The 27,465-nt window shown below is 52.3% G+C and overlaps 11 protein-coding genes across 11 annotated transcripts; 7 read left to right on the forward strand and 4 right to left on the reverse strand.

Annotated features, from left to right (window-relative positions):
* Nucleotides 1-25: 25 nt before the first annotated feature.
* On the reverse strand, nt 26-967 carry A1O3_05492 (uncharacterized protein; the record flags this gene model as incomplete). Its single annotated transcript, XM_007735614.1, has 3 exons — nt 26-637; nt 697-867; nt 932-967. 3 exons carry the CDS (start codon nt 965-967, stop codon nt 26-28), a joined length of 819 nt encoding a protein of 272 aa, XP_007733804.1.
* A 1,396-nt stretch (nt 968-2,363) lies between these two features.
* Nucleotides 2,364-4,215, forward strand: A1O3_05493 (uncharacterized protein; the record flags this gene model as incomplete). The annotated part of the gene is made up of 6 exons (XM_007735615.1): nt 2,364-3,088; nt 3,137-3,227; nt 3,272-3,361; nt 3,409-3,506; nt 3,555-3,857; nt 3,918-4,215. 6 exons carry the CDS (start codon nt 2,364-2,366, stop codon nt 4,213-4,215), a joined length of 1,605 nt encoding a protein of 534 aa, XP_007733805.1.
* A 1,283-nt stretch (nt 4,216-5,498) lies between these two features.
* A1O3_05494 (uncharacterized protein) lies at nt 5,499-8,390 on the reverse strand (the record flags this gene model as incomplete). Its single annotated transcript, XM_007735616.1, has 1 exon — nt 5,499-8,390. The coding sequence occupies one exon, from the start codon at nt 8,388-8,390 to the stop codon at nt 5,499-5,501; it is 2,892 nt and encodes a 963-aa protein (XP_007733806.1).
* A 905-nt stretch (nt 8,391-9,295) lies between these two features.
* Nucleotides 9,296-12,034, forward strand: A1O3_05495 (uncharacterized protein; the record flags this gene model as incomplete). The annotated part of the gene is made up of 2 exons (XM_007735617.1): nt 9,296-9,460; nt 9,512-12,034. The coding sequence occupies 2 exons, from the start codon at nt 9,296-9,298 to the stop codon at nt 12,032-12,034; spliced, it is 2,688 nt and encodes an 895-aa protein (XP_007733807.1).
* Nucleotides 12,035-12,759: 725 nt separating this feature from the next.
* On the forward strand, nt 12,760-14,464 carry A1O3_05496 (uncharacterized protein; the record flags this gene model as incomplete). The annotated part of the gene is made up of 3 exons (XM_007735618.1): nt 12,760-13,027; nt 13,080-13,241; nt 13,296-14,464. 3 exons carry the CDS (start codon nt 12,760-12,762, stop codon nt 14,462-14,464), a joined length of 1,599 nt encoding a protein of 532 aa, XP_007733808.1.
* A 571-nt stretch (nt 14,465-15,035) lies between these two features.
* A1O3_05497 (uncharacterized protein) lies at nt 15,036-15,611 on the reverse strand (the record flags this gene model as incomplete). Its single annotated transcript, XM_007735619.1, has 1 exon — nt 15,036-15,611. The coding sequence occupies one exon, from the start codon at nt 15,609-15,611 to the stop codon at nt 15,036-15,038; it is 576 nt and encodes a 191-aa protein (XP_007733809.1).
* Nucleotides 15,612-16,785: 1,174 nt separating this feature from the next.
* A1O3_05498 (cell division control protein 48) lies at nt 16,786-19,467 on the forward strand (the record flags this gene model as incomplete). Its single annotated transcript, XM_007735620.1, has 5 exons — nt 16,786-16,835; nt 16,889-16,916; nt 16,977-17,032; nt 17,088-17,337; nt 17,389-19,467. The coding sequence occupies 5 exons, from the start codon at nt 16,786-16,788 to the stop codon at nt 19,465-19,467; spliced, it is 2,463 nt and encodes an 820-aa protein (XP_007733810.1).
* A 697-nt stretch (nt 19,468-20,164) lies between these two features.
* On the forward strand, nt 20,165-21,255 carry A1O3_05499 (uncharacterized protein; the record flags this gene model as incomplete). The annotated part of the gene is made up of 2 exons (XM_007735621.1): nt 20,165-20,206; nt 20,257-21,255. The coding sequence occupies 2 exons, from the start codon at nt 20,165-20,167 to the stop codon at nt 21,253-21,255; spliced, it is 1,041 nt and encodes a 346-aa protein (XP_007733811.1).
* A 631-nt stretch (nt 21,256-21,886) lies between these two features.
* On the forward strand, nt 21,887-23,275 carry A1O3_05500 (uncharacterized protein; the record flags this gene model as incomplete). Its single annotated transcript, XM_007735622.1, has 1 exon — nt 21,887-23,275. The coding sequence occupies one exon, from the start codon at nt 21,887-21,889 to the stop codon at nt 23,273-23,275; it is 1,389 nt and encodes a 462-aa protein (XP_007733812.1).
* A 1,055-nt stretch (nt 23,276-24,330) lies between these two features.
* A1O3_05501 (uncharacterized protein) lies at nt 24,331-25,201 on the forward strand (the record flags this gene model as incomplete). The annotated part of the gene is made up of 2 exons (XM_007735623.1): nt 24,331-24,970; nt 25,044-25,201. The coding sequence occupies 2 exons, from the start codon at nt 24,331-24,333 to the stop codon at nt 25,199-25,201; spliced, it is 798 nt and encodes a 265-aa protein (XP_007733813.1).
* A 1,433-nt stretch (nt 25,202-26,634) lies between these two features.
* On the reverse strand, nt 26,635-27,299 carry A1O3_05502 (uncharacterized protein; the record flags this gene model as incomplete). Its single annotated transcript, XM_007735624.1, has 2 exons — nt 26,635-27,159; nt 27,297-27,299. The coding sequence occupies 2 exons, from the start codon at nt 27,297-27,299 to the stop codon at nt 26,635-26,637; spliced, it is 528 nt and encodes a 175-aa protein (XP_007733814.1).
* Nucleotides 27,300-27,465: the final 166 nt, after the last annotated feature.

A 27,465-nucleotide genomic window follows, 5' to 3' on the forward strand; every position in this document is an offset into this window, starting at 1 on the left:
TTTCCACATTGCCAACTTGTAGTCTTCAAGACTTTGATTTCTTGCGCTTCTTAATAGGCCGGCCGTTTGGTGCCCCGTTGCTGGCCGCCTCCTCCTTGTTCCGCTTGTTGCCCTTCTTCGTCTGAGTTTCAACCGGCTTAGTGGTGGCCGGGAGCTTCGGTGTGTGCTTTTGCTTTTGCTTCTTATTCTTCGGACCTTTGTTCACGCTGTTCGTCGACCCGTCACTCTGGCGCTTGCGTTTCTTCTCCGTTCTGGCCTTTCTGCGTTCTTCTTTTGCTCGTGATCTCGCTTCTACGCCCCGTATGAAAGAATCGTCCTCACCCACAGCCTCTTCCGATTGTTGATGGTTCGACCTCGCTTTCTTGGATTGTGGTGCATGTCCAGACCCGCTGTTCCTAACTTGCGCATGGTTCTCCAGATCACTGGCTTTCCTTTTGGCATGCTTCTTTGATTCGTCCCCGTTGGTCGTCTTGTCTCGGAACAAGTGCTCGAGCGGAGTGGGATTTGTGTCCACTGTAAAAAGACCACTAGGATCTATAACGGGCGGGTTTGAAACGTGAGGCTCGGGCGCAGCCACGATAGGGATTGAATAACTTGTTGCTTTCGGTGGAGCTTCTTCCTGTCTCACTACTTCTCTCTGCAGGACATGTATCAGTCTTGGGAATATGCACATTTATTGGGGACAAGGGAACCTACCAAGGAGTCGGTTGATTCTTTAAAGGTTGCAATCATGTTCTCGGTAGTTATGAGACGTGTCTCGATCAGGCCAACGACTGGACCACCGTCTATGCAATGTTTGCGCATCTGCGCCAATAGAGAGGCATGCGTATCAAGTGAGGACACAAGTGACTGGTGCTGGGCGAGGAACTGTGGACAACGTCAATTCCACTGCACTGCACTGTACCGTCTCTGGCAACTGATTGAAACGTACCTGTTCCCATATTTGCTCGTCTAGTTCCTCAGCCATCATGACGTGCAGGTCGATGTATGGGCGGAGGAGATGTCGGCGAGTATCTAAAGTAGTGGGTGTAGTTCTACTTGACTCCTCTAGTTGATAGATTTTGGAGTCGAGGCTGGATCGAAGTGTCTCCAAAGGTTAAAGGTGGGATTGTGCGAAACGATGTGCGGCATCAGTAGCCATACTCCGCAGGCACTGCCCACTCACTGCCTAAGGCTTAGGAGGCCACTGCCCAGCGAGGTTGTTACTGTGGAGCATTCATATTTGGTATGTCATATTCGACTTCACTCAAACACCCACGCAAAGTCGCCTATTAATGGTAGAGGCAGAGAGGTCCATGGCCCTCGGATAGAGGACAATGGCTATGACCCTAACGCCTGAAGCAATCCTCTATTGTGCTGAGTATGGTATCTGACTATCGGCATCATGCCGCCATGGGGCCAAAAAGCACCAAACACACGAACGAGACTCGGTGTTGGAGTCGGCATCTGACTTTACTACATGGTGCTGGGAGGGTTAAAATGAAGTAAGAAGTTCGATGGGCACCATCGCCACGAATGTAGTGGACTTCAGAGGGTGTTCAGTTTCACGCAGGATCCTGTTGTGGGCAGACAACTCCTTCTCAGTTCCATAGGTTGGTATGGCAGTATGGCAGTATCGACCTGCCGAGGACGCACACTCCGTCCACTGCATTGAGCAGGCATCACTACGCCCAAATGTGACGGGAACTGCCTGCGTTATTGCAGTCGCCGGGTGCCAGTGTGTGAGACCAGCTGGTATTGTGCTTGTTGATTGTCGTCGCTCCTGCCTCTCAATGGGCTCCCTCCTTTGAGTGACAATATCTTCCTCCTCGTCCTGTTCTTCTCTCTTCTTTCTCTTTTCCTCAACACAACTCACTTAATACCCAGCTACAGCTTTGCTTCAACTCCTCCCGCTGTTAGCCTCTCCTCACCCTTATCATCCATCCTGCACTGCATCTTGGCTTGCTCATTGTACAACCCCCATTGCTGCTCTATTCATTGGGTTCTCCTCAACTTGTACCAGAAAGCCTACAGAAAGAGCGTGGCGACAAGGACTCGTTTGGCAATTCCACCGCTGGTGAGTCGCACAAGATGGGCATTTTGTGGCCAGGGCCAGGCCCATCTCTCAACTCACCTTCTCGTTGATCAGTTGCGCTAACTTGAGCCTCTCAGAGATCGACAGACCATGTCTGAAAAGCCTGCAACTCAGTCAGCCCCAAGCACAACGTATACCGGTTATCCACAGCCTCGATTGCCATATTCTGGAACAGGCTATTCGCACTTCAACGGAGGTAAGAGTCGGAACACCATTGTCGAAAAAAGTTTTCTCTGAGGATGTCATAGGCATGGCCATGTCCAACCCCAACCACAACCCCCTGGCCAACATGCAGAATCTCAAGGCTACCCTTCCTGCGTCGGGCCATGTCGACAGTGAGTTGGGTGGAGTCAGTCGTCACGGATACAACAGCCCTCTCATGGTTCTGCCATCTGGTCAAACAGTTCCACTCACCAACTTCTATGGTCAACCCCAAACTTCAACCGGAGATACCGGACCTCAGCTCCCCTACATTCCCACTGGAATGTTTCCCAACTTCATTGGAAGCACGAGCATGGGTGGTGCTGCTATGCCGGGTTATGGATGGCCATATGCAATGTCTCCAAATGTCACTGGGTTTGATGCAGCTCGTCGAGGCTCATGGTCCTCTAACGAGGAGAATGCTCCTGCTAGTCAGGCGGTTGCTCTCCAAGGCCAGTCAGATTACTATACTGGCTTTCCCTACATGCCAACGGCCGCCACCAGCCAACACTACATTCCGGGCCCCATTCAACCCATGAAATGTCAAGACAACAAGTCGTACGAAATGGTCAATCTTGACGAGCTAGTCTCCCATGATCCGCCCATCCCCCGTGCTGTGCCTGCTTTGTGGACCAACCAGGAGGACCTCAGCCTTGCCAAATGTCTTCAGAACCCTGAAGGCATCACTAACGTTTACATTCGAGGCTTTATGCCCGACACCACCGATGAAGATCTCGAACGCTGGGCGTCTCGATTCGGTGAGATTGAATCATGCAAGGCCATCATCGAACAGGATACTGGAAAGTGCAAAGGGTCCGTCCACCAGCGGTTACATCAAGACCGGTCACTGACATTCGATAGCTTTGGATTTGTCATGTACTACTCACCAGCTGCCGCTGAGAACTGCATCAGAGGGTTTTTCCATCTTGGATTCCAAGCCAGCTATGCTCAGGTGGGTAGAATTCCAAGTCGTCTGTGCGCGACTAATTCTTTCAGAAATCTCGCAACTCTCGTCTCAAAGACCTCGAAGACAGGAACTCGACCAACATCTACTGCACAGGGGTACCCATTGATTGGAACGAATCGGTCTGCTTCCATACATCGTCGCCATGACTTTCACTAATGTCTCATAGGACCTTGCCAAGCACTTCTTACCTTTTCATGCTGTTTCCACCAAAATTTGCCGTGATGTCCCGTCGGGAGTCAGCAAAGAGGTTGGATTCGCCCGGTAGTTATCCTTGTTCCAACTTATCAGCTGTTGTTCTCTGACGGATTCCAGTTTCGAGAGTCGTGAGATTGCGGAGCGTGTCATCAAAGAGTACCATTCTGTCCTGACCGAACACGACGGTGTCAAGCTATTCCTCCGCTTTGCCGACACTAAAGCTCAGAAGCAGCTCAAACAGCAAAGTCAGGAACGCCGCAACTGGCGCAGCCGGGAATACAGTTATTCGGTCGAGCACACTCCATCTCCCACTCTGACACGTCTTCAGAACATGAATAACCACATCAGCCCAAGCGGAAGCTACCAGTCACCTGCTGGAACTAGCAATGCTTTCACCCCAGCGACGTCAGTCTCTCCGGCGTAAGTTTAGCCTTACTGCTAAGCACTTCTCCTTTCAGGTCCTGACATTGATTCCTGCAGTGAAATGCCTGCCGTCAACAAGAGTGTGAACGTTGTTCGCGGCTCAGCATGGCCAATGCAAGGCGGACTCCAGTCCATTACCAACACCACGACCCTTCGAACCAATGTTCCGGCAACACCGGCTTCTCATTCATACATCGAGATACCTCCAAAGTCTGCGGCTATTGTTCCAATCGTCCCCGACGTGCGTGAAACCTCCAAGAAGACCAAAACTCCGAGCCCGAAGAAGGTCACCATCCAGGTGGAACCAGCCAGCGGCAAGGAGAACGTCACCGGCAGTTCACAGTCCGCCAACTGAGTCTACCACGAAAAGGCTTTGAGGACATCCTCCCCATCCCAGTTATTTTTGGTGTGCATCCCATTCTTGGTTGGCTGGTAACCCTCATCTTGTTCTCTTTTGTCCATTCTTGCCTCGAGCATCTGCAGTCATCCGCTGGAGTATGCCTTTTGACCACCAAAAGAACCAGATTTACAGATAGCCAGTACCGATTATTCGTGTATGACAGGACATTTGTATTCATTGCATGGATGAAGGACAATATGTCAAGGCATTCTGTTGACATGGCAGGGTCCAGAAAGTATAGCTGAAGGGTGTATGTATTGGGGGCTTTCATGTACTAGCTAGACATATGGTTTGCCATGGAGGACAAAGCTCGGGCTGCATCCATTTAACAGAGTCTTTCTTCCCTCCAAGATCCTTCTCCGTTTGTTCTGTGATCTCTCATGTTTGGCGTTGTCAGAAAGCCGTTTCCTTCTTCAGTTCTTTGGTCCTGAGGTTCGAGACTATATAGATGGGTAGCTATGTGATTGTGTTCTGAGTAGACGAATGACGGCACCATAGAGTATTTTCTTGTTGCGTCAGATACTCACATATCTCTAGCCCCAGCGAGGATGAAATCTAGCCGTAGGACCGGATTTATAGACTGCCAGAGCACCTTTCGCTGCGAACGGCATCAAGTCTGTGGTGGCACAAGGTCGGGTGCCCAATCGGGGAGGCTGTCAATGGCCGGGCGAATACTCATCAAAGATTTTGTAAAGAGCCAGTTCCCCCAACATGTCTTTTGAACGCCTTCGCTTTCCAATTATATCGGCAATGCCTTGTCTGAAGCCATCCACAGCCTGCATTTCCGAGGAACCAGCCCCCCCACACAAAAGTCAAGCCATGCTAAGGTCCTGAGTGATAAGGCTCTAGCCCCTTATGCTCACGTGACCGGGATCTAGATATACTCTGTACGGATACGGAGTGTCAGAACCGATGTTGGGTCCACGGTCATGGAAGTAAATACCTTCCTCTGTACGGTACATAGTCGTGTAGAAACGTTCTAGTATGCTACAGTGAGATCTTTGAGCGGGATCAGATCCCGGGGTTCTTCTTATCCGTCTGTGCTCAGATGTGCTCTGCGAAGTGGCGTCTATGTACTCGTGTCTATGTTAAGGTATGCTATGCTATGTATGCTCATAAGCTGGACCACTTGCTTCGCCCGCCCTAGGCAATGATATCAACTGAATATTTCGGCACTATCACGGTTGGTGGACTATGCTGTTCCAGGCACATGGCTGCGGCCATCATGTTTTCGTTATTCACTTTGAAGCGTCCAATGCATCACATTCGATCTCTGTCGCCATCGAGGATGATGGAGTCGGTGCGGCCGAAGGCAGCTCCACCTCTCCGGTCCGGACTTGCGGCCACCCGTTGCCTCCAGTGGCTAGAACGGCAGAATAGTCAAGGGTCTCTGGAAACCACCTGTCCCGGCGAGTGGTGACCTTACTCCCGCCCTCAAGCGCGGCTCGTGAGGCCTTGGTCCTCCGTTGTCGTTTTGTCTGTGAGCCGCCTCCGCCGAGTTCGTTTCGGATGTGTTCCAATCGCTGGTCGTGCTCGACAATGCTTCGGACGTAGGGCGCCACTTCTGTGACGATTGACTGGGCAGCGTTGTCGATGGATGGCGCCTTTCGACCAGGACTGACGGGCAGACCAATTCTGTTCTCTTCCGTCAGCGCCTCCAGAGCATCTGCGACAGCTGCTCTGGTCAGCAAGTTGGTGGTAGTCTGTTGCTCCAGACAGAGGTGAAGAATCTCATGACGAGGAGACCGGCGATATTCAGATGCACGATTCTTCATCACCATCCCGGCCATCAGGCATGCCACGTCTGAGTCGACGACATCCATTACACTCTGGACATCAGTGTATAGGAGGATCTCATCCAGCTTTCGTATTCCCAGTCCAGAACCTCCAGTGTGCAGATCGACCGCCTCTTTAACCCAATCCGATGGGGACAAACACAAGCTTTCATGTGAAAATTTGACCACGTCTTGAGGATCGTCCAGTTCCGTCGGGTATAGGTCAAGGCCACTGACGAAAGTATCTTGACTGACTATCCGCATCAAAGCCCCGTCTTGGGTAGCTTGACGCCTCACATCGGGAGGCAGCATCCAATCAAGGCCCCCTTGCTGCGATCCCACCGCCATCTGACACCATAGACTCAATTCGGTCAGCGAAGCTCGAAGATCCCGGCCTTTGCTGAGGTAAAGGTCTTCAATTGCTCGCTTGCTGAGAAGATGTCCCTCGGCTGCAGCTATGTAAGCCAGCCGCTCGACAGATGGCTTCATTTCAGGATGGTCGAACGTCAAGATCGTGAACAAGTCCAGCTCGTCCAACGGGACGGATTCTGGGTTGTTGCAAGTCATGATGACTGGTCGTTTCGAAGTTCGGATAAGCGACTGCACTCCCGACCAAAAGCCTTTATCTTCTTCGAAAAGAATATCGACCTCTTCCAAAAGAATGAGAGATTGCTTCTGAGCTTTAATCTTCGCCTCTTTGCCGCCCAAGGCTCCGGTTGCCTTCTGGTTTGTGGCTCCCTTGTTCGGGTTCATAAAATTGGCCATTGTAGGCTGATTTGTAGCTAGCTGCTCTGGATACGGGGAGTTGGCGGCATTTGAGTCGTCCAGAGACATGCTCGATCCTCTGCTGAGCGAATCGGCTTGTTGGACTAGATGGTTTTGAGTCATATCGCCGACTTTCTCCTGGATGTCCCGTGCACTCCGCCGCATTCCTGCATGTATCTCAAACACTTCGAACCCCAGCTGCTGCGCAACTGCGAAGACGGCTGCAGTTTTCCCGCACCCGCATGGACCTGTTATCAATATAGCATGCTTACCACTAGAAGCCTGATGTTCATCGTCAGAGTTCACAATGAAATCGTCCATGTCGTCTGACGGCCTCTTCCGTCGCTTCTTGAAAATCGACGGCTTTGGTTTGGGCTGTAGTTTGCCACTTTGAATCTGGTGAACCTTCAAGTTCCTCAGCCAGTCGTGGAGGACCTGGGTTTGCGGCTGCAAAACCTCCTGCCAGCATGTGGGTGCATATTCTTGAGGCCACATCTGTGGACCCGCTGCCATACCCTTGTTGAATGGGTTGAGAGTTGACTCAATGCGTGTCCTCAGGAGCGTGACATGGTCCGCGTACTCATTTTCTCTGCAGAGCTCGGCATCCACTCCTGCGTTCAATGCCTTACCGCTCATGAGCATTCGCGTCGGCAAATGAAGCGAATCTTGACCTCGGGAGGCATCTTTCAGGTTGCAAGCGAAGTTCCAAAGCACGTCCTCAAGAGAGCTGACAGTTGAGACATGATGTTTTGATTTCAGCGTTCTCGCTGGAGGTGGTAAGACGGTTTGAGGTCTGGCCTTGTCGTGGTTTGGTTGAATCCGTTGTAGGGAAAGTGGAGGCCATATGGAGGGAAGGCCTGCTGTTACCTTGCTTTGGAAGGGCTTTTTAGAAGCGAATATGATGTCTTTCCACGGTTTCGGTGCTTCCAGAAGATCTCGGTTTGTGTCGTTATCAGATGCCATTGCTGTGGACAGTTCACTTTTGACCAGTGATTGCTTTTGTGCCTTGGAGGCCAGGCGTCCCAGGAAGAACGGATGGGTGACCTTACCGGTGGGAGTTGATTGTGCTACGGGGTCTGTTGGAGCGGATTTGTTCGACATGCGGGACAAGATCTCGTCGATCTTTCTGCCACAGTCGGGCGTCTTATAGTGCAATGTGACCCGTAATGAAGAAACAAATTTCCCATTCTTCATCTCGATCTTTCTGGAACTGCGAGCAGCTGTTATGGCTCCATTACCCTGGTCGTTCCGACCCTTCTTCGTCCGGGGTGAACGTCGTGATGGGTGCTGGGGTGAGTTAGTCAGCTTGCCATTACTATCAACCCGCAGTGTCGTCTTCTTTGGTGTGGATCGGGGCATTTCTGCTTCGGACAGGGGGCCTGTTGTATGTGGGCCAGTAGTTTGAGGAACGACGTCTGAATCCATGGACCAGAGAGTCTCACTTGCATGTGAGATTTTGGCTTCTTCACCGATCTTGTCACCAAGATCGGCTAAGCTGGCCGCCTGGCTTGAATCCAGCCTACTGTATGTAATCACCGTAGACGGTTGCTTCGCCGATCTCAGAGAATGTGGTTCGTCTTCATTTGACATGTCCCTCATAGAGGATGTTGCTGCCTCCTTGAGCTGCTCATGCCATGCTTTTGGGTTTGTCTGTATATCATCATGCGTTTGCGAATGGTGTTCTTGTTTTTCAACTGAAACCCTTCGTCGTTTTCTTCGTGTGTTCTCGTATTCAAGCTCGTCACCCCGGTCGACACACCAAGATTGCTTTCTCAAGGATTCATTGTCCGATATCGTGGGTGGAATCGTCGTTGTAACTGGACCATAAATAGCCAGGTCAGATCTGGCATGCGTCTCTTCCACGGAATATGAACTATCATCATCTTCTGCGGCTCCATCCAATCCCAGATGGGAGGATGGCCTTTCTTGCGGGCAATCGTCATTGCTCATGACCACTATGAGTATCGTTAGTCGATACGAGAGAGGAGGGAGGCAAGAGGCGTGATTATTCACCCTTTCTGAAGAACGGATGCACTTCCACAAGGCGTACTGGCCCATTGTCACATCCTACCACTGCAGCCATTCAACGCCTAGTCGGTCTTTGCAAGACCAAGCACCATAGATGAGCAAGAGAGGAATACGGGATAACTGTCCTGACGCCAGTCTATCACAGCTGGATCCATGAGCAGTATCGATCTTCTTCGTTATGTGTTATGTCCCGGAGTGAATGGAAGTTGCGCGTCGAGTAGAGCAAAATGCCAGAGAGCGCGTCGAGGAGTGACGCGAGTGCCACAGCGGGCATCCATGGGCGCAGTTGAACTTACTCGTAGGCGGCCGTAGCATTGGCCATTGGGCGTGCGGATGATCGACCGCTAACTGTCTAGGCGGGGATTTTGTCGGCGGAACGATCTCCGCGCGGGAAAGCATTTTTTATGTATCCTTCTCAACACCCTCTGTTTCAGCACAATCAACAGAAACATGTCTATAGCGACAGTATGATGGAGATCACGGCTCCTCATCTCCTGGCGAAACTTCCTCGCACGACAAAGCCGGATGCTACCACTTCTTTCGGCAATGTCTACGTTGTGCGGGATGGAGTGAAAAAGCGCAGGAAAGAAATTTGCGTCGCAGTCGACGGTGACTCGCTCAGCGTCTATGAGGTATGTTGGTGCCCGTTACGTTCACAGTGCATGATTCTAATCCCAGGTCAGGTGCAAGATGGCAAGATTCTGGCGTCATATCCTCTTCCCCCATCCTCCTCCTTCTCCGGACCTCCATGCTCGATCATCACGCACGCAGACGGGCAGCCATACCGCACCACGTACTGCACAGTAAAACGTGGCGATCTACAAGTACAATCATTCCAAACCCACGACGGCAATCTACGCGATACAAAGACAAGTACAGGTCCAAAATTGCGTGACCAGCACAGTCCCGCTGTCTACCTCGATTTCATTCCCGATTCAACAGGAGGTCTGGCCCTGATCGTCCAGCAAAATGGTGCTCTTAGCATTTTCTCAGATGATCTCAAAAGCACGTTGCTCGACCAATCTCTAAGCTCTCCTGATCAACAAGGGATCCATGTTCTAGCAGTCCAACATCTCAGCTTGTCAGAGGCACAAAAAACCATCTTGAAGCAGAGACCGGATCTTGTTGCCGAGGCTACTCCGGATACTTCCTACCTAGTACTCGTATATGAGCGTCAGATTGATAAAAAGATTACCTATGCCGCTTTTTCAATCGGACATCGCAATCGAAAGACTACCTCCCCTGAAGTCTCCCTCCATGCCTTGTTCGAGCATCAGCTAGGTTTGGAGGCTCAGGAGTCAGATTCAGTTATTTCGAAGGAGAATTTATACAGATTCGGTTCAACAGCTTCCCATCTCTATATTCGATACGGAGCGTCATTCTTCTGCTACGATTTGTCGAGACTGGTTCCCGTTGAGGTCGCTCGTCTACACACTGGAGTCACAGGGAGCTACGAAATCATGGCAATCTCACCTGCCTTTGCGATATGCTCGTTTCAAGATTCCTTCCGACTCTATGACCTCAAATACCAGTCAGTCCAGGCATACATCGATACGAAGAAGACCAATTTGAAGAGAAAACGGGTAAGAATGGCTTCGGAACTCCAGACTGGCCCCGTCGAGTTCGTCACATATTTCGCCCATTCAGCACGCATTATTGGGAGACGGCGGCACCAGCTCCTCGTGATCGATGTTAATTTCGATAAGCTCTCGAAACAAATGTTGATCACAGGCAGCAAACTCCTCCATAATATTGGGCGAGGAATTGGTGACCACAATACGCTACCTAATTCCAACAATGTTCTGGATGCATCGGCCATCGGTACAGCAGCAGTGAACACAGCCCCCGACGCGGAATGGCAATCTGTTCGAAAGCGGCTAGATCAACTTGCACAAGCCGGTGATGTGGCCGGTTTTGAAGATGTCTTTGTTAATAGTGTCCGCCGGGACGTATCGAACTTAGCCGTTCTTCCGGAGACAATCGACGGCTTACCTTCTAGTCGCATAGCCGTCCCAGACTTCAAGATCTACTATCTACTATCGAAACTTTTCCAAGCAGATCCGAACACGTCCGTCACAGGGGATGACTTGACTCGTGCGACAAAGAGCTTGAGGGTCCAGGTACCGTCGTTTCGATTGCTAATCTGGCTCTCCCACCTGGGTCTACTTTCAAGCCGCAGCGTACAGAGAGCGGTTGCGACGGTTTCCGGTGTCGCTGACCCTGTTGCGGTCGACGCAGTTGCGCGAGCATTGCTGATTGCGGACCCTGATAAAACCCTTCTTGTGGACTGTCTCAAGAACGGCTTCAGTCCCTATGTGGAGGAGCAAGCAGCAACCGTACAGGTTCTCATTGAGCAAGCACTCGCCCATGCCTCTGAAACAGACCTTCCTCAGAAAGATCTCGTTGAGGCTGAGCAGGAAACCGGTGAGAGTTTCAAGCTCGCAGCAGGCATGGAAGTTCAGAGATTGTCCACAGATTCAGGTGGCGCGTGGCTACCATTCCAACTGCAAGGAGCACTTGTTCTTGCACTGGACAAATTCGGAACTGCGGCAAACTCAAGAATATCACAATGTCTACGAGACATGTTTCCTCAGACAGAAATGTTGGCGTTGATACAGTTTCTGCGTCAGCAGCTCTTCCAAGGAGGTCACACCCGGTCTTTCCAAAGTCAGTCCGGCACCGGATCCCCGGGAAAGGAATGGACAGCGACCGTCAAGCTCGATGCCATTGTAAGGCTATTGTCTAGTTGTGTTGACGCCATCGGGCCGCTCGGCTTTTATGGAGGCATGGACCATGAAGACTTTATTGGGAATATTGTTCCCGATCTGGTCACCGAGATCACCCACGCACAGCGGAGCCTGGAAGATGTGACGGAGCTCCAAGGGATTCTCCGCGAGGTGCTGAGGTACCAAGAGTCGCTTCAGAAATACCGAGATGCTGGTGCTCGAATCCCCCATGGGGGACACCAAGCCGGCTCTGAGCAGCAGACCGGAACTATCGTGACGCTGTATTCGGAGGCAAGTGAGGGAGGAGATGGGCTGCGGAACGGGGAAGGTCTCCCATTGAGCTTGCGGGCGGAGAATGTGATCAACCCCTTAAAGACCAGGAAAGGCGGCGGGCAGGTGTCAAAACGGAGTGCTCGAGAGATGAACATGTTGGAGCGGAGGCAGAAGGGGCAGTATTCCTTTGAGCGATTAGTCTTGTAATCAGACGTACTGACCGCGAGCCTAACTCGATCGAAGAGAAGCGAGATGTTGGGTTGCAGCGGCCATTTGGTAGTGGAATGACGCAGTTGAAATTCAGTTGTCTGACCAAATGAGCATGTCGAAGAACACACACATGCCCGTGGGGAACCCCCGAGTTGAAGAGCGCGATTGGGCGGAGAATTGAGGCCTGTCAGACATCCAACTTGGATCATCTGCTGGCCTTGTCAGGCGCCGTTGAAAGTGGCCGACTATCCCAAATGCAGATCGACCAGTCCGCTGTGTGTCTGTCCACTCCCTGCCCGCTGTTGACCTCCGTTTCTTCATTAATCCTGATGCAGTTTGGATGCAACACGATCCTGGATTCGTTTCTATTAGTACAAGGCCCGTTTTGGCAGAATCTATCTCGGTAACGCCCTACTATTGTCCACGATCCACCTTGAATACCCCCCTTCCTCCCTATCCTTCGGCACTGCTAGCGCAGTTGAGGCCGGATACTCACTGGCAGTACAGAGTATCCGTGTACAAATCCTCCAGCTGGGGCTCAAGACAATTCCTTGTCGAGTCCGCATCCATCCTACCCCTCGGCCGACCGAAATCTAGTTGGAGTCTACAGTGGATTCCGTTGCTAGCAAAGTCTTCGTCGTGGTCCGCAGGTAGACGCGATTCTTTTGGTTAGGACCACGACAGGACAAGAAGCACCGCATGCCAGCTGAAGCCCTACAAATATGGCGTTTCCCAGCGGGACCACGTACCACGCAGATTCTGATGCCGACGATGAATATGAGAGAAGCGTCATGACATCTCCGATACAATTGCACACCGACTCGGAAACCTCGTCCGAACCTACTTCCAATGAACACACGCCTACCACGTTCGACAATTCGGGGGAGGATCCAAGTTTGCCCCGGACTATAATAACAGAATGGACACCAGAAGAATGCGCACAGTTTGTGTCGAGTCTGAACCTGCGGCAGTATTGCCAGGCCTTTATTGGTAAGATGTCGATTCCGACAAGCTAGAGGGTTTGGGCTGACTGGCTTCTCAGATCACGGCATTGAGGGTGAAGCGTTGGTAGCGCTGAAGCATGACGAACTGAAAGAGATGGGCATTGCAAGTGTGGGACACAGACTCACGATACTGAAAAATGTCTACGACCTAAAGGTCAGACAAGATATTCCTGTTGAGCCAGATGACTACATTCCTCCAAGTAAGGCGCTCTCGATTCAATCATCTGTGCCTCTAGCTGACCAGAAAAACACAGCTGCGGAACAGAACCCTCAACACGAGATGGCCACGAAAGAAGAAATTACACGCCTAGCACGTTCAATCATGCGGCTACGGGACGAGCGCATCGCACAGGCAGAGGCTCAGTTGACGAAGTTGGCAGATGACTATCGTAAGCTGCGACAGGAACTCCTCCCAGTGTTCAAGATGGCGAAGGAACGCTCTGAACCTCTTCCCTACGCGCCATATACAAACACGGCCATCAGCCCGGAGTTCTACCAACAGGACATAGTTTCGCCTCCAATCGTCACGCAGCCGGTACAGGAGAAGACCAGTTTGACTCGTACCTTCTCCAAGAAATTGGGTCTCAGTTCGACGCCCAAGAACAATTCTCCCACACATATACCGAGCACCATTCATGAGGGTAGGACTCTGACAGATAACACCTCGCTGGATCCTTCAGCAGCGGCTAGCCTGGCGTCGAATTCACTAACCGCGTCAATGTCAGGTGGCCTGTTACCGCATCCTTCCCCCGGAGTTCCTTCACCAACCTCACCTCTACCCTATCAGCATCAACCTCTCGCCCCGCGCTCATATCAGCGTGAGGGCAACAGCGGCATCGCGAGACATGATGGTGCAGACGACATTTCTCGAACCAACCAGATTATGGCTGACCGCGAACCTCCGACGTCCGCAAAGTCTGTCTCTGCAAAACTCAACCCGTCCAACTCGACAATATCAAACGCGTCCACATTAATACCTTCACGAGAGCTATCTGCCTCGGTTCCACCTCAGCTTCCATCCAGCGCCGCTGGCGGACATACTTCCGGCGAAGCCCCGTCTGTCGAGATTTTCAAATCTTTCCGTGTTGGTCTGGACGACCCGTGCTACAGAGTGCTCCCAGCCGCTCTCCGAAAATACAACATCCAAGCTGACTGGCGTCAATATGCATTATATATTGTCTACGGCGATCAAGAACGCTGTGTCGGTCTCGAAGAGAAGCCGTTAGCGCTTTTCAAGGATCTAGACCGCGAAGGCAAGAAGCCCATGTTCATGCTTCGCAAATTGGCAAATCCTATCGTCGAGATTCCTAGTGCCGCAGGTGGAATGAAACCTCCCGGTCTGGGCGGAGGGGGAGGAAGTCTCTCTAGCGCAGCTTCTGGGAGAACTATACCAGCTCAAAATTTGCCTGGGGGGGTGCTCTAGACCCGAGCAAGTCCTCGATCGGGCAGAGCACGTGAATCGATGACCCCTTCGAACATCTGATTCGCAGCAATGGACATATCTCTCGTTTGGTGTTTTGGTTTTTTAGCAGCTTGTTACTTGCGGTCCCAGGCATGCTGGGCATGAAGCCTTGGCGTCTTGAGGGTGACATTGTCCAAATGTCAAGATTTTTGAGATGATGAAACGAACAGGATGGATTGAAAGCATATTGTTTTACTTATTTGTTGTTCTCAGCAAACTGTGGCATATGAGGTCCAGGTCGGTCCTCACCAGACGTGATCGTGAAAGGACTCGGTACGGTTCAGGATAGACCAAAACTGTGCAACCGACCGCGAGGTCTCCTGATGCTCTAGCGCAACAGGCCAGAATCCGACATACATTCACCGTGCGAAACTTTCATGCATAGTTCCGCCACCAGTCCTGGAACCCTTGATCCACCGTCCAACCCAGTCGTCTCCAAAATGCTCTATAATTATGCTTCCGTACCTTTGGAAGTAGATGATCGATTGAGAACGTGGAGATTGCCGTACATGTCCTGAAGTGCCAATTCCGTCTAGTCACTGTCATCATCGACGGGCTCAACCGCGTCCTTGATCTTCTCTTTTAGAAAGTTGACTCCGATCTCGACAGTAGCTTCTGGTATTCTCACATCTGGAAGGCCATCGGGCCCTCCTGACCACTCTTTGCTGAGGGCAATTGCACCATTTCCGTTGATCCCGTTGGCCCCGGCAGTACTCGTACCATTCGCAATCACCTTGTTGGCCGCCGCAGACCCATTCGGCCCACTCGTGGCCGGGCTGTTGTCTTCTTCTTGTTGGGGTTTGGGGATCCTCGCCCTTCGAAGGACCTCGGACATGAGCTCGGGGAATGTATCGCAGGCGCCGTTGCGGAGGAGTTCCAGAGACAGGGCACGCACGCGATCCGTCCAGCCAGTGCGGGCGAGCGAGTCAGCCAAGACTGCGCTGAGTTCTGAAATACTGCCTGTCGCTCGAAGATGGGCTATTAATGCTTGTGACGTTGCAGGCGGGAACGAAGGTTCCGTGCTTGTGAGAGATATCGGGACTGGAATTGTGATGGAGGAGGAGGAGTCGATGGCTCGGGAGGCCGAGGCTGAGGTTGTCGTTGACATTTTGGCAAGATTTGGCAAGAGATGTCGTGGATTGGGACTCTGGGGGCGGACTGCCGTCCAAGAGATATGGCTTAATTCTTGCAGACAGACAGTGTAGTCATTCAGAGTCTCGAGGCCTGTTTGCGAAGGATCACAAGAAATCGGTAGAGGCGAAAATGGATGTAGAGAGTGCTTCAGCTACCGCCAGCAGCGCTGATTGTGGAAGAGGGTGCGTGAGGTTGGTGGTTTGTGCTGATGCAAGGTTGAGCGTGTGAGAAATATAAGAATTGGACAGTCTACCGCAGTGCCCTATATAGGTATTACGACCCAGGTGCCATGCAGGAACAGTCGCGTTCTCCGCCTAAGAGGGAAACGAAACTTTTGGACAGGCCGAGGGATGTGGACCTGGGGGGCGGCGGAGCGGATTTCCGCATGGGCAAGGCCAATGTCATGATAAGCACGCCTATTAAGGTAGTCAAGGATCCGTGGCTGCACGTTGGCAGACCGACGTATAGTGCCTCTGGCATTCAACCGCAGTTTAGTCTCATCACAGAATCATCATTGTAAATAAACCTATAAGATTATAGAAGTGTAAGTGAATTCAGCCTTGTCGTCACCTTATGTTGAGGTGAGGTGACTATTCGTATATAAATAGCATAAACAATACTAGTTTGATAGAGGAACTTCAGCCTTGCCACCTCACAGACAAGCAATCAGTTATAATTACATGGTCGTTTGGAGTCCGGATCAGGCGTCTGTTTGAACTACCTTAGAGTCAAGACGAGATCGTCTGAAACGATCTCCAAGTTTTGTGGCAATGTGTTAAACGTAAGAAGCTTCGATCCGCTTCTCTTGCGGGTTTGGTACCCAGGCGACAATGTGAAGACGTGGCGGGAGCTTGACGGTCATTTCAAATCACCCGCCAAGCCGCCTCCCTCGCCATAGTACATCACTTGCGCCCCGACAGCTTCAACCTCTCTACCTTCTCGTATCTCACTTGCCATCACTCTTGCAACTCAAGGTTCTTCGCTGATCCGAAGTGCCTTGACACCTCTCTCTTGTTGCCTTCAATCTTGAGTTATCACCTCAAGGCCGCCGCTTTTCCTTGAAACCGTAACCTCAACAACAACAATTACCTCCCAACTCCCCATACCTACCCGCTATCATCCCAGACCCGTCTGCCTTCGACCACAAGATGTCGGCCGAGCCAGATCACGCCCAGCGTAAGGGCAAAGTCAATCTGAAGTATGTGAAAGATTCTGGAAAGCCCGCCGATCGACTGCTAACTCAGGCTGCAGTGATGCCTCTGGCGCCGAGAAGAAAGAGGTAAGGGCAAACTCGCCCATCAAGGTGGCAGCAAGAAAGGCGGACTGATGACATTTGCAGGAGCTTGACACATCCACCGCCATTTTGAAGAAGAAGAAGAAGCCAAACTCGTTGATGTAAGCTGGAAACCTTGACCTGCGATGATACTGGGAGGCTGACAAACGACCGCAGTGTAACCGACGCCACCAACGATGACAACTCCATCATCGCTCTATCCAACAATACTATGGAAACCCTACAGCTATTCCGAGGAGACACGGTCCTTGTCAAAGGAAAGAAGCGCAAGGACACTGTTCTGATCGTGCTTGCTGATGACGACCTGGACGATGGAAGCGCCCGCATCAATCGAGTGGTCCGTCACAACCTGAGAGTCAAGCATGGCGATATTATCACAGTCCACCCGTGCCCTGATATCAAATATGTAAGATACCTATCCTCGCTCAAATGATGCTCTTTCTAACCTTGCTCGCAGGCTAAGCGCATCGCTGTGCTCCCCATCGCCGATACGATCGAAGGACTCACTGGCTCTCTGTTTGACGTCTTCCTCGCCCCCTACTTCCGTGAAGCCTACCGACCTGTCCGACAAGGCGACCTTTTCACAGTCCGAGCTAGCATGCGGCAGGTGGAGTTCAAAGTGGTCGAGGTTGACCCGCCCGAGTATGGTATTGTTGCACAAGACACTATTATCCACTGCGAGGGCGATCCAATTCAACGGGAAGATGAAGAGGGAAACCTTAACGAGGTGGGATATGATGATATTGGTGGTTGCAGAAAGCAGATGGCTCAAATTCGAGAGCTCGTCGAGTTGCCTCTTCGCCATCCCCAGTTGTTCAAATCCATCGGCATCAAGCCTCCACGAGGTATTCTCATGTACGGGCCGCCTGGCACAGGCAAAACTTTGATGGCCCGGGCTGTTGCCAACGAAACTGGTGCCTTCTTCTTCCTGATCAATGGGCCTGAGATCATGTCCAAGATGGCCGGAGAATCAGAATCCAACCTACGAAAGGCGTTCGAGGAGGCTGAGAAGAACTCGCCTGCAATCATCTTCATCGACGAAATCGATTCGATCGCGCCCAAGCGAGAGAAGACCAATGGCGAAGTCGAACGACGAGTTGTCTCGCAGCTTCTCACTCTCATGGATGGAATGAAAGCCCGCTCCAATGTCGTGGTCATGGCCGCCACCAACAGACCCAACTCAATTGACCCTGCTCTCCGACGCTTCGGCCGTTTTGATCGCGAAGTTGACATTGGTATCCCAGATCCAACTGGGCGTCTCGAAATTCTGCAGATCCACACCAAGAACATGAAGTTGGGTGATGATGTCGATTTGGAGGCCATCGCCGCAGAGACCCATGGCTATGTCGGCTCTGATATCGCGTCTCTCTGCTCCGAAGCTGCAATGCAGCAGATCCGTGAGAAGATGGATCTCATCGATCTAGACGAGGACACCATCGACGCCGAAGTGCTGGACTCGCTCGGGGTCACGATGGAAAACTTCCGATATGCTTTGGGCGTGTCCAATCCTTCAGCCCTGCGCGAGGTTGCCGTGGTCGAGGTTCCCAACGTTCGCTGGGACGACATCGGCGGTCTCGAGACCGTCAAACGCGAGCTTATCGAATCCGTCCAGTACCCCGTCGATCACCCCGAGAAATTCCTCAAGTTCGGTCTTTCACCATCCCGAGGTGTTTTGTTCTATGGACCACCTGGAACTGGTAAGACCATGCTTGCCAAAGCTGTTGCCAACGAGTGTGCGGCAAACTTCATCTCGGTCAAGGGTCCCGAGCTTCTCAGCATGTGGTTCGGTGAATCCGAGAGCAACATCCGGGACATTTTCGACAAAGCCAGAGCCGCCGCACCTTGCGTCGTGTTTCTCGATGAACTCGATTCCATTGCCAAATCTCGTGGAGGCTCCCTCGGTGATGCAGGTGGTGCATCTGACCGCGTCGTTAACCAGCTTCTCACTGAGATGGATGGCATGACCTCGAAGAAGAATGTTTTCGTTATCGGTGCCACCAACAGACCGGAACAGCTTGACAACGCCCTTTGCCGACCTGGCCGTCTCGACACCCTTGTCTATGTGCCCCTTCCAGACGAAGCCTCCCGTGCTGGTATTCTCCGGGCGCAACTCCGGAAGACCCCTGTGGCTCCCGACGTCGATATAGACTTCATTGCTGGCAAGACCCACGGATTTTCCGGCGCCGATTTGGGCTTCATCACTCAACGAGCTGTCAAGCTTGCGATCAAAGAGTCGATTGCTTCTGAGATTGAACGTCAGAAAGAACGCGAAGCTGCCGGTGAAGATGCCATGGACGAGGACGAGTCCGAAGACCCGGTTCCTTGTCTGACCAGGGCACACTTCGAGGAGGCTATGCAATCTGCTCGCCGCTCAGTCAGTGATGTTGAGATCCGCCGGTATGAAGCCTTCGCCCAAGCCATGAAGCAGAGTGGTGGCAGCGCATTCTTCAAGTTCCCATCTGCCGAAGAGTCTGCTAATGCGGCCAACGGAAACGGCTTCGGCGAGGCTGGCAATGACGACAGCTTGTACGACTAAGCAATAAGCTGTGGTGGAAGATCTGATACGCGACTGGCGGATTTGGATGGTGCACAGAATTGCGGTCATCTGCATAGTCGCGGAGAAGTGTGGTGCGACCAAGTCATTCCCAGGGCTTGCAGATAGAAGCAAGGAACAACGGTTCATGGGTGGCGAGGCACTAAGTATCTCCTCGAATGGGCCGACAAATTGTATTTTACTACATTTTATTAGAGAATGAGGTCCAGGCAGAATAGAATGCTTGCTTGGTCAATCCGTACATTGTTGACGCTTGCGAACTCTAGCACGGAACAGTTTTGTTGCCTAGATATATGTATCTTTAAGCTGAACGTGAATTGATGCTTGCACAGGACGGATGGCACCCAGTATATATTCGACTCTTGTGCCTCGAAGATTATTCTTACACTCCGAGTGCTGTGAAGATACTTTGTAGATGCCACAAGGCTGAACAGCGATCTGCTGGATCCTCACCAATCGGCTCAGGCCTTGGTGGCCGAACCTAGCCTGGCACTGCACATGATCACAGCTGTCCCGGCCCAGCCGCCCTGCCTCCTTCGCAAGGTTAATTTCCGCCTCTTTGCCTCCACCAGCATTATTACCGCTATTGTTACCTACTTTTTCCTGCAACTCGACGTGTCTCGAACATATAGGAATCGTATCCTCGCCTGAGGTGGCTGCTGTATCGGTTTCAGACATCATGAGTATCTCCGCGCGCTTGCTGCGGCTGGCAAGACCCAAGGTACGACAATCTGACCGTGCCTCCCACAGCGTCTTCCTAACTTCACACAGCGATTCCTTTACACCATGAACCTCTCAACGGGTGCCAGCCTAATAACGCTTTCTCTCCTTCTCAATAAACTCGCCGGTCTCTACGGAATCCTTGCTCTATTGACGGGCTATGAGCTGTCGCCATTCCAGCTCAGCATGTACATTTACTCGCTTGTTGCATTGGTCCTTACCGTCTACCTGGCGCCACACATCCAAAAACAATCACCTCTCCAGTGTCTCGCCCTCGCTTGGTTTTATGTTCTCGACAGCATAATCAACGCAGCTTACACGGCTGCATTCGCCGTAACCTGGTTTTTGGTTCTAGCACAGCACGACGCCGGTCAAACAGAAAAGAAGGGACTGGGGGCCTCCACAATGGACCAAGCCAGTGGGTTTACCGACCCAAAATACAATGTCAGCAGGGTTGAGGTCGTGGCTACACCCCAAACCGATCTCACCGGCGGTCAAGATGCAGTTGCGGCCGGGGTTCCGGCCTCAGCCCCGGCAGGCAGCGGAAGCAATGGAGCACTGCAGCAGGCTGTTCTCGGAGCGGAAAACATGAACAGCATCGGCATCATCATCACACTGTGGACCGTTCGTGCATACTTTTGCCTGATCATGCTCGCCTTTGCGCGCCTGGTTATTCGCCAACATATCGCCGCGAATGGCCTCAAGTCGAGTTCCTACTCGTCGGCCTCGCCCAACTCGAATCTCGCAGAAAATCCGTTCTCCGAATCGAAACCTGAAGGTTATGGCTGGAGTGGGAAATTGGGTAGGCTTATGGTTAGTATTGGACGGAGCTACTGGTTAGGAAGTGATGAGGATGATAGCTGGATGTACAACATGAAATTCCGCAAGAGCACCGAGCTGGGAACCATACTCGACAACATCGAATCCGGACCGACTGAGAGAGAGCGGCGGAGACGGTCAGGGACAGGCCCACCTGCTCCCGGTGCAGGAGTCGCAACGGGTAAAGAAGGCGGTGCAATGACATTGCAGGTCCCGACCCAGAATATCTGAGGAATCTGGAACGGACAGGAAGGGCCAGATCGTGGACGTAGCAGAAAAGCAGTAAGCAAGGGCGGTTGTTCCTATGCTAGTCCCCTTGATTGAGATCTAGCGCACACATCTGGGCGTTTGAGGTATACTTCACTACAGGAGGTGCATGGGGACCGGGTTTAACTGTCGGTCAAGGGATTTTGCATGTGTGTAAGGGATATAATCAGAGACAATGGGACGATAAGTCTCGCTTGGGAGAATGTATGACCTAATATGGAGCTGTGCGAGAGGAATTAATTCGAGCTCCTCTGGTCTTGGATAGTAACACGCCTCACCGCAGGAGTTGTGTGCAAGAAATGGAAGGTTCATTACTCCGCATACTGTCCCACGTGTAATCACTGCTGTTTGGAAGTAACCTTGGAACAATTGAACGGTTACTCGGCGGTAGAACACGGGTGGCTGACCACGTAGGTAGGGTAGGCATGTAAGCGATTCGTTATACCAAGGTTCGCTGTCTGACAGAGATTCATCTGCGAAACACAAGCCAATTCTAGACGACAAAAGGTTTCCTCCCAACTTAAGGAGCGGGGCATCGCTATTAACAACCTTACGATTCTGCAGTTCTCCTGCGATTTGATTCAACTTAGATGAGATGCCGCCACAAGAGGCAGTGGCCGTGTCGGCACCGGGCAAAGTTCTGTTCGCCGGCGGGTTCCTGGTTCTCGATCGCAGGCACACCGGTCTTGTGTTCGGCCTCGACGCCCGGATCCACGTCCACGTCAAGCCCTGGCTAGAAGGCCCGACCACCTCGACGGGAAGCGCGATACTCGTTCAATCGCCTCAATTCCGCGACGCAAGCTGGTTCTATGAGATAACAGAAACAAAGGCTCACGACCATGTGGCCGTCGGTGTCAGACAGGTGCAGGATCAGCCCGAGTATACCCAGAATGCAAACAAATTCGTCGAGACGACCCTCCTGTATACTCTAACATATCTGGCACATGTGTCGAAAGGCGTCAGGGCCAGTCTCAAGGTCACTATCCTGGCAGACGACGATTACTACTCTCAATCTACGGAATCGCCGAAACCGGCCGCCGCCTCACAGTCGAACTTCAGCAGCTTTGGGGTGAAGTTGAGCGACGCCCATAAGACTGGGTTGGGATCCTCGGCAGCGCTGGTAACATCTCTCGTGTCTGCACTTCTTGCGTTCCATACAACTGAATTCGGGACCGAGTCTGCTCTACCTCACCGGACCATCCACAATTTAGCTCAGGCTGCTCATTGCGCCGCCCAAGGCAAGGTTGGTTCCGGCTTCGACGTCGCTGCTGCCGTGTACGGCTCATCTCTCTATCGAAGATTCACTCCTACGATCCTGGAGGCTGTGGGAGAACCCACGACGCCGGGGTTCAGCGAGCGACTACATCGATGCGTGGACGATCTCGAGTTAGATCGTAAATGGGATGTGGAGGTGGCGAGCCAGGCGGTGCAGATACCGGAAAGCCTACTCCTGGTCATGTGCGATGTCGACTGCGGCTCCGAGACTCCTGGCATGGTGCGCAAAGTGCTTCAATGGCGCAAGGACAAGGCGGAAGAGGCAGATTTGCTGTGGAATGCGTTGCAGCAAGGGACCAACGAGCTTTGCCAGGAACTGCAGCGGCTTGCCCAGAGTGAAGGAATCGAAGTGGACGGGTTTAACGGGCTGGCGGATATCATCTTGACGATTCGGAGCTTGGTGCGAGAGATGTCGGCCAAGTCCAGAGTACCTGTCGAGCCGGCTGTGATTACGGAGCTGCTTGATTTCTGTACGTCCTTACCTGGGGTGGTGGGAGGAGTCGCCCCTGGAGCTGGAGGGTACGATGCCGTCGCGTTACTGGTCAAAAACGATGGCGACACGGTCCAAGTTCTCCGGGAGCGTCTGGACGGATGGAAAAGTCGAGATGATACAGGAGCACAGATTGGACATGTCAAGTTGTTGGGGGTGAAGCAAGAAAAGGGGGGAGTCAGGATGGAAGAGACAGGCAGGTATGCGGGATGGGTGTGAAGGGGACAAGGAGGACCGATGTTAAGACCTGATTACATTAATTTACCTAGGTAGGTACCAGGCACCTACCAGGTACCTAGGAAATTATTACAAGACAAAGCCCAGCCATGTCTTCCTGGGGGAGGAGTTGGCTTAAGTGCCGCCAAGTTGTGGGGGACATATAGGTGCAATAATAAGCACCTGCTCTGTAAACTATATTATCTTAGCTACCGTGGTAGGGGCTTAGGCCTGGAAGGGATCTGGTAGGGACCTGGTACTGAAAGGCCCTAATTAAGGCTTACCTGATAGGTGCCTGGCAGCTGGAAACCCTAGGCGGAGGGTTGGTAAAGGGAGGTATTATTTGGCATGTGCCTTTTACCTGTTGGTGCCTGGTACTACCTGGACCTGCCCCAGATTACCTACTATCATATGCCTTGTTCTCGAGACTTGCCACAGCACCAGCAACATCTTCCTCATCTTCATCATCTATCATCGCTTAACTGTCAGTCACATAGAACACGCATCCGCTGGTTGATGCCCCTCCCAGTCCCCAGGCCCCATGTATCGGTTGATTGATCGATTTACTCCTTGCCCCCTTTCCCTGCATCGTCCGGTAACTCACAACTTGATACCCGCGGCTGACTGGCACCTGCTACACCGCCGAAGTAACTAGCCGCATCAGACCAAAGCTGCCACAGTCTCGCATCGCACCCTGCAGCGCTCCAGCCATCCATCCGTCTCATCCCATCCCAAACCATCCAACCATCCAACCATCCAACCACCCACCCATCATCTCGCCCTGCGGCCCTCCCTCTACTCGCCCTAGTCCTGGTCCAGCTGCCAATCCCAGTCTCTGCTCAGTACCAGCTGCGCCAGTAGTCGGTCCCTCAAACCCAGGTCTCGCAACCCCAAACCATCCTCTTCCCCCCGAGATCCTGTTTCTTTGGACACTTGGCGCAGTCCTCACCATTCGCTTTCATGCTTGACTGCCTCGCGCCTTCATTTTGCTTGGCCGAGCATTTCTGCTGTGGTTACTCATCCTGTTGATCTCTCTTTGCGCCTTTCCTTTGGGAGCAATGAGTTCGATCGCTCCCGCCGACCAACCCGATCAAGGCCCGGACACTCACTCCGCCGCCCAAGAGATCCCCCAACAACAACATCATCCGCAAGAGGCCCTTCCGTCACCTTCACCCGTTGAGATGTCCAGCCTTCCTCCAACCCATCCGACGTCCGATCCGCAACCGTCCGCATCCCATTTTACGACGACTATCTCGGCTGGATCCTCGGTGCCACCGGTGGCTGGACCTGTAAGGACCGATACCAGCACTGCAATCGATCAATCGATGAATCCTCCCCCTCCCGTTGCCGCTGGCGCCGAAACTCTACCAGTGACGAGAACCTTTTCGACAGCCATTGGGCCATCGTCCGACTCTCCCGTGGTCCCCGCCAAAGACAGCGAGGCGACAGGTCCGATCCTTACATTGACTCTACTCTTGACCTCCGGAGCCCGACATCCATTCAGGCTGGATGGCCGATATTTGACCAAACGCAATGTGAACGTGGTCGGCAATGACCCCTTCAACTTGAGTGTCTATAACTTGAAGGAACTCATTCTACGCGAATGGCGGGATGAATGGGAAGCCAAACCGAGCAGTCCCAATTACATTCGCTTGATCAGTATGGGCAAGCTGTTGGATGATAAGACATCCTTGAAAGGTAATGCGCATTCACTCCTCCGATTACCCATTTCCGCTGCCGATCAAGGTACTGACTGTCGGCTTGCGCGCAGACTATAAATTCGGCCCCGATTTGCCCAACGTACTTCACATGACCATCAAACCACAAGATTACATCGAGGAGGAAGACGCAAAAGGCGCCAAGGCCAACTTTACAAGTAATCGAGAGTCTGAAAACAGGAGTCCTGGATGTCGTTGCGCGATTATGTGATGGATATCCCAGCTCAAACGAGCGACCTTTCCGTGGTTCGGACGTGGTTCATCCGGTCTCCTTGTGAGAGCAAGCCTGTCCTTCAAACCACTGGTCGCAGCAAATCTATACACCGGTGTCTTTTCTGCTAGAGGATGGATGTTTTCATCGAGGACGCCACCCAGTTGTACTCGATTTGGCCCATGACTTGGCCAACTCGCTTTTTGTTCGATCGGCGGGGCGTTGGTGGAGGGATCAATGCTGCCTGAAGGTTTTTTTTACTGGAACGGCGCCTTTCGGATGGGCGTTGTTGACCCGTGTTGGTGCCGGATTCTATCTTCCTTTGGTAATGTCCATTTGTTCACTCCGGAAAAGGGGAGGAAAAGGGGACGTATGTCACATGCGTCTGCTATTTCTTGTAGACGGAATTGTCTCTTGGACTGGAAGTGCGTGGCTGGGAAGCAAGAGAGAAGATGGCGAAGAGAAGAACGATTGCGTGCGGAAGAGCAGCCGAGGAATCGTGCCCCAGCCCCCAAATCCCACCCCGACGGATGAGTGGATTGGACTGGATGCTAGGTAAGGTCGAGTGTGCTTCATAGCGCTCAAGATGTCTCTTTCAGAGTGGCGAGCTGGTCTTGAGGCAAAAGCAGGAAAGGGGTTGACTTGAGTGAATGGTTGTCGTGGCCTACTCTATGGCTATGGCTTTGTTTGGCGAGAACAGCGGTGAGGCGTGGGATATGATTGAATGGCTGCACGGCGTACATACTGGCTGGAATATGATATACCTTTTGCTTCCATTTTCGCATTGTCTTCGTCCCTGTATTCGTATGTGTCGGCACCAGGACCAGGACCAGTGCCAGAAAGAACAAGGAGAGTCGGGAAGGCTGTTTAATAGGTATAATAGGTATAGGAAGAGGAAGGTGTAGAGAGGAGGCACATGGTGAAATCGGGGAGAGGGGGGAGAGGGCAACGGGAGTTTTGCTGGGTTAGCAATATATTCTGGTTTCATTCAACCTTTACCTTGGTCTTGTGGTCTAAGATGAAGATGAAGATGAAGATGTACGTTACATTACATGTACGAGTAGGTGAAGTTGATTGATGCGTCGAGGCTGAGGCTGGGTTACATTACCTGTAGGTGACGATGATCGATATGTCGACGCTGAAGCTGGGCTTGACTTCGCCTTGCCAGCAATCAACGATCACAAACCCGGACGCGAGGAAACCTTCGAGGATGGAAGTTGATTTGCACGATTGATCCGGTTTCTGGACCGCAAGTTGAAGCTGATCATGACTCCATCCCTGGTGTCCTTCTGACTCCATGATCCATTGTCCATAATTGTACAGCATAGTACCACTTGTTGCTCTTGGGTTCCGAACCTCCCCTAGGTGCTCAACCACTTTCTCGTGACTAACTTGACCTCCGGCTTCGTGTGCACTGCTTTCGTTGCGTGGATTTACCACTTTCCCATACCCAACTTCCGCTCCATCTCATCCGTCCAGCCCACCCCCTGGCCATCGCCACCCCCAGACAAGCCCAGCCTTAGCCCATCTTGTCCCTGGTACACGTCCTCCCAAGTAACCTCGGTGTCACGGCCGGTCAAGATCTCCTCGTGCAGTCTGCCCGGGGCACCCAACACGGTGGGCCGGAACGAGTCGGCGTCGCGCACCATCTTCAGCTCCATCCCACGGCGTAGCGGCTCGGCGATGCCAAAGTTGCGCCTTAACAGATTCATCCGGGTTGCCTCCTGCGTCGCGGTCCATTGGGCTAGGCGGGCTTCTAGCGGATGTGTCGATGTGATTTTACTTGTGGTGCTGCTGCTGTCGTCCGAGGCGAGTAGTGATGATCGGAGAGTGTCGTGGACACCTGGAGCGGACGGGGCCCCTCGGTCAAGCGTGCTCTGGCTCTTCGGCGCTAATTTGCTTACGTTCGTGTTGTTGGTGCTTGTAGGGTGCGAGGAAGGAGGAGCGACGCGAAGAGCCTGAGCGGATTAGAATGGGATGGTTAGATTCAATGGTTCATTCCAATGACGATGGATATTAGGCGAGCAAAAGGGAACTGAGGAGTGGAAGTGGGAGAGCAAAAATGCACACATGATCAAGGGGTAATGGAGCGTACCATGATTAATTGTCGCTATGTGTAGAATCGAGATCGACAATGGGAATGAAAGCTCGGGATGGGATTGAGGCCTAGACGGTGGGAGAATTGAACGGCTCAAGCGTCGACTGTGGAGGTGTCGCTCGGAGGAGGTGTAGCAGCTTCTCTCCTTTCTGGCAGACCGTAGAAT

The sequence above is a fragment of the Capronia epimyces genome (genome assembly GCF_000585565.1).
Source record: "Capronia epimyces CBS 606.96 chromosome Unknown aczIQ-supercont1.4, whole genome shotgun sequence".
NCBI lineage: Eukaryota > Fungi > Ascomycota > Eurotiomycetes > Chaetothyriales > Herpotrichiellaceae > Capronia > Capronia epimyces.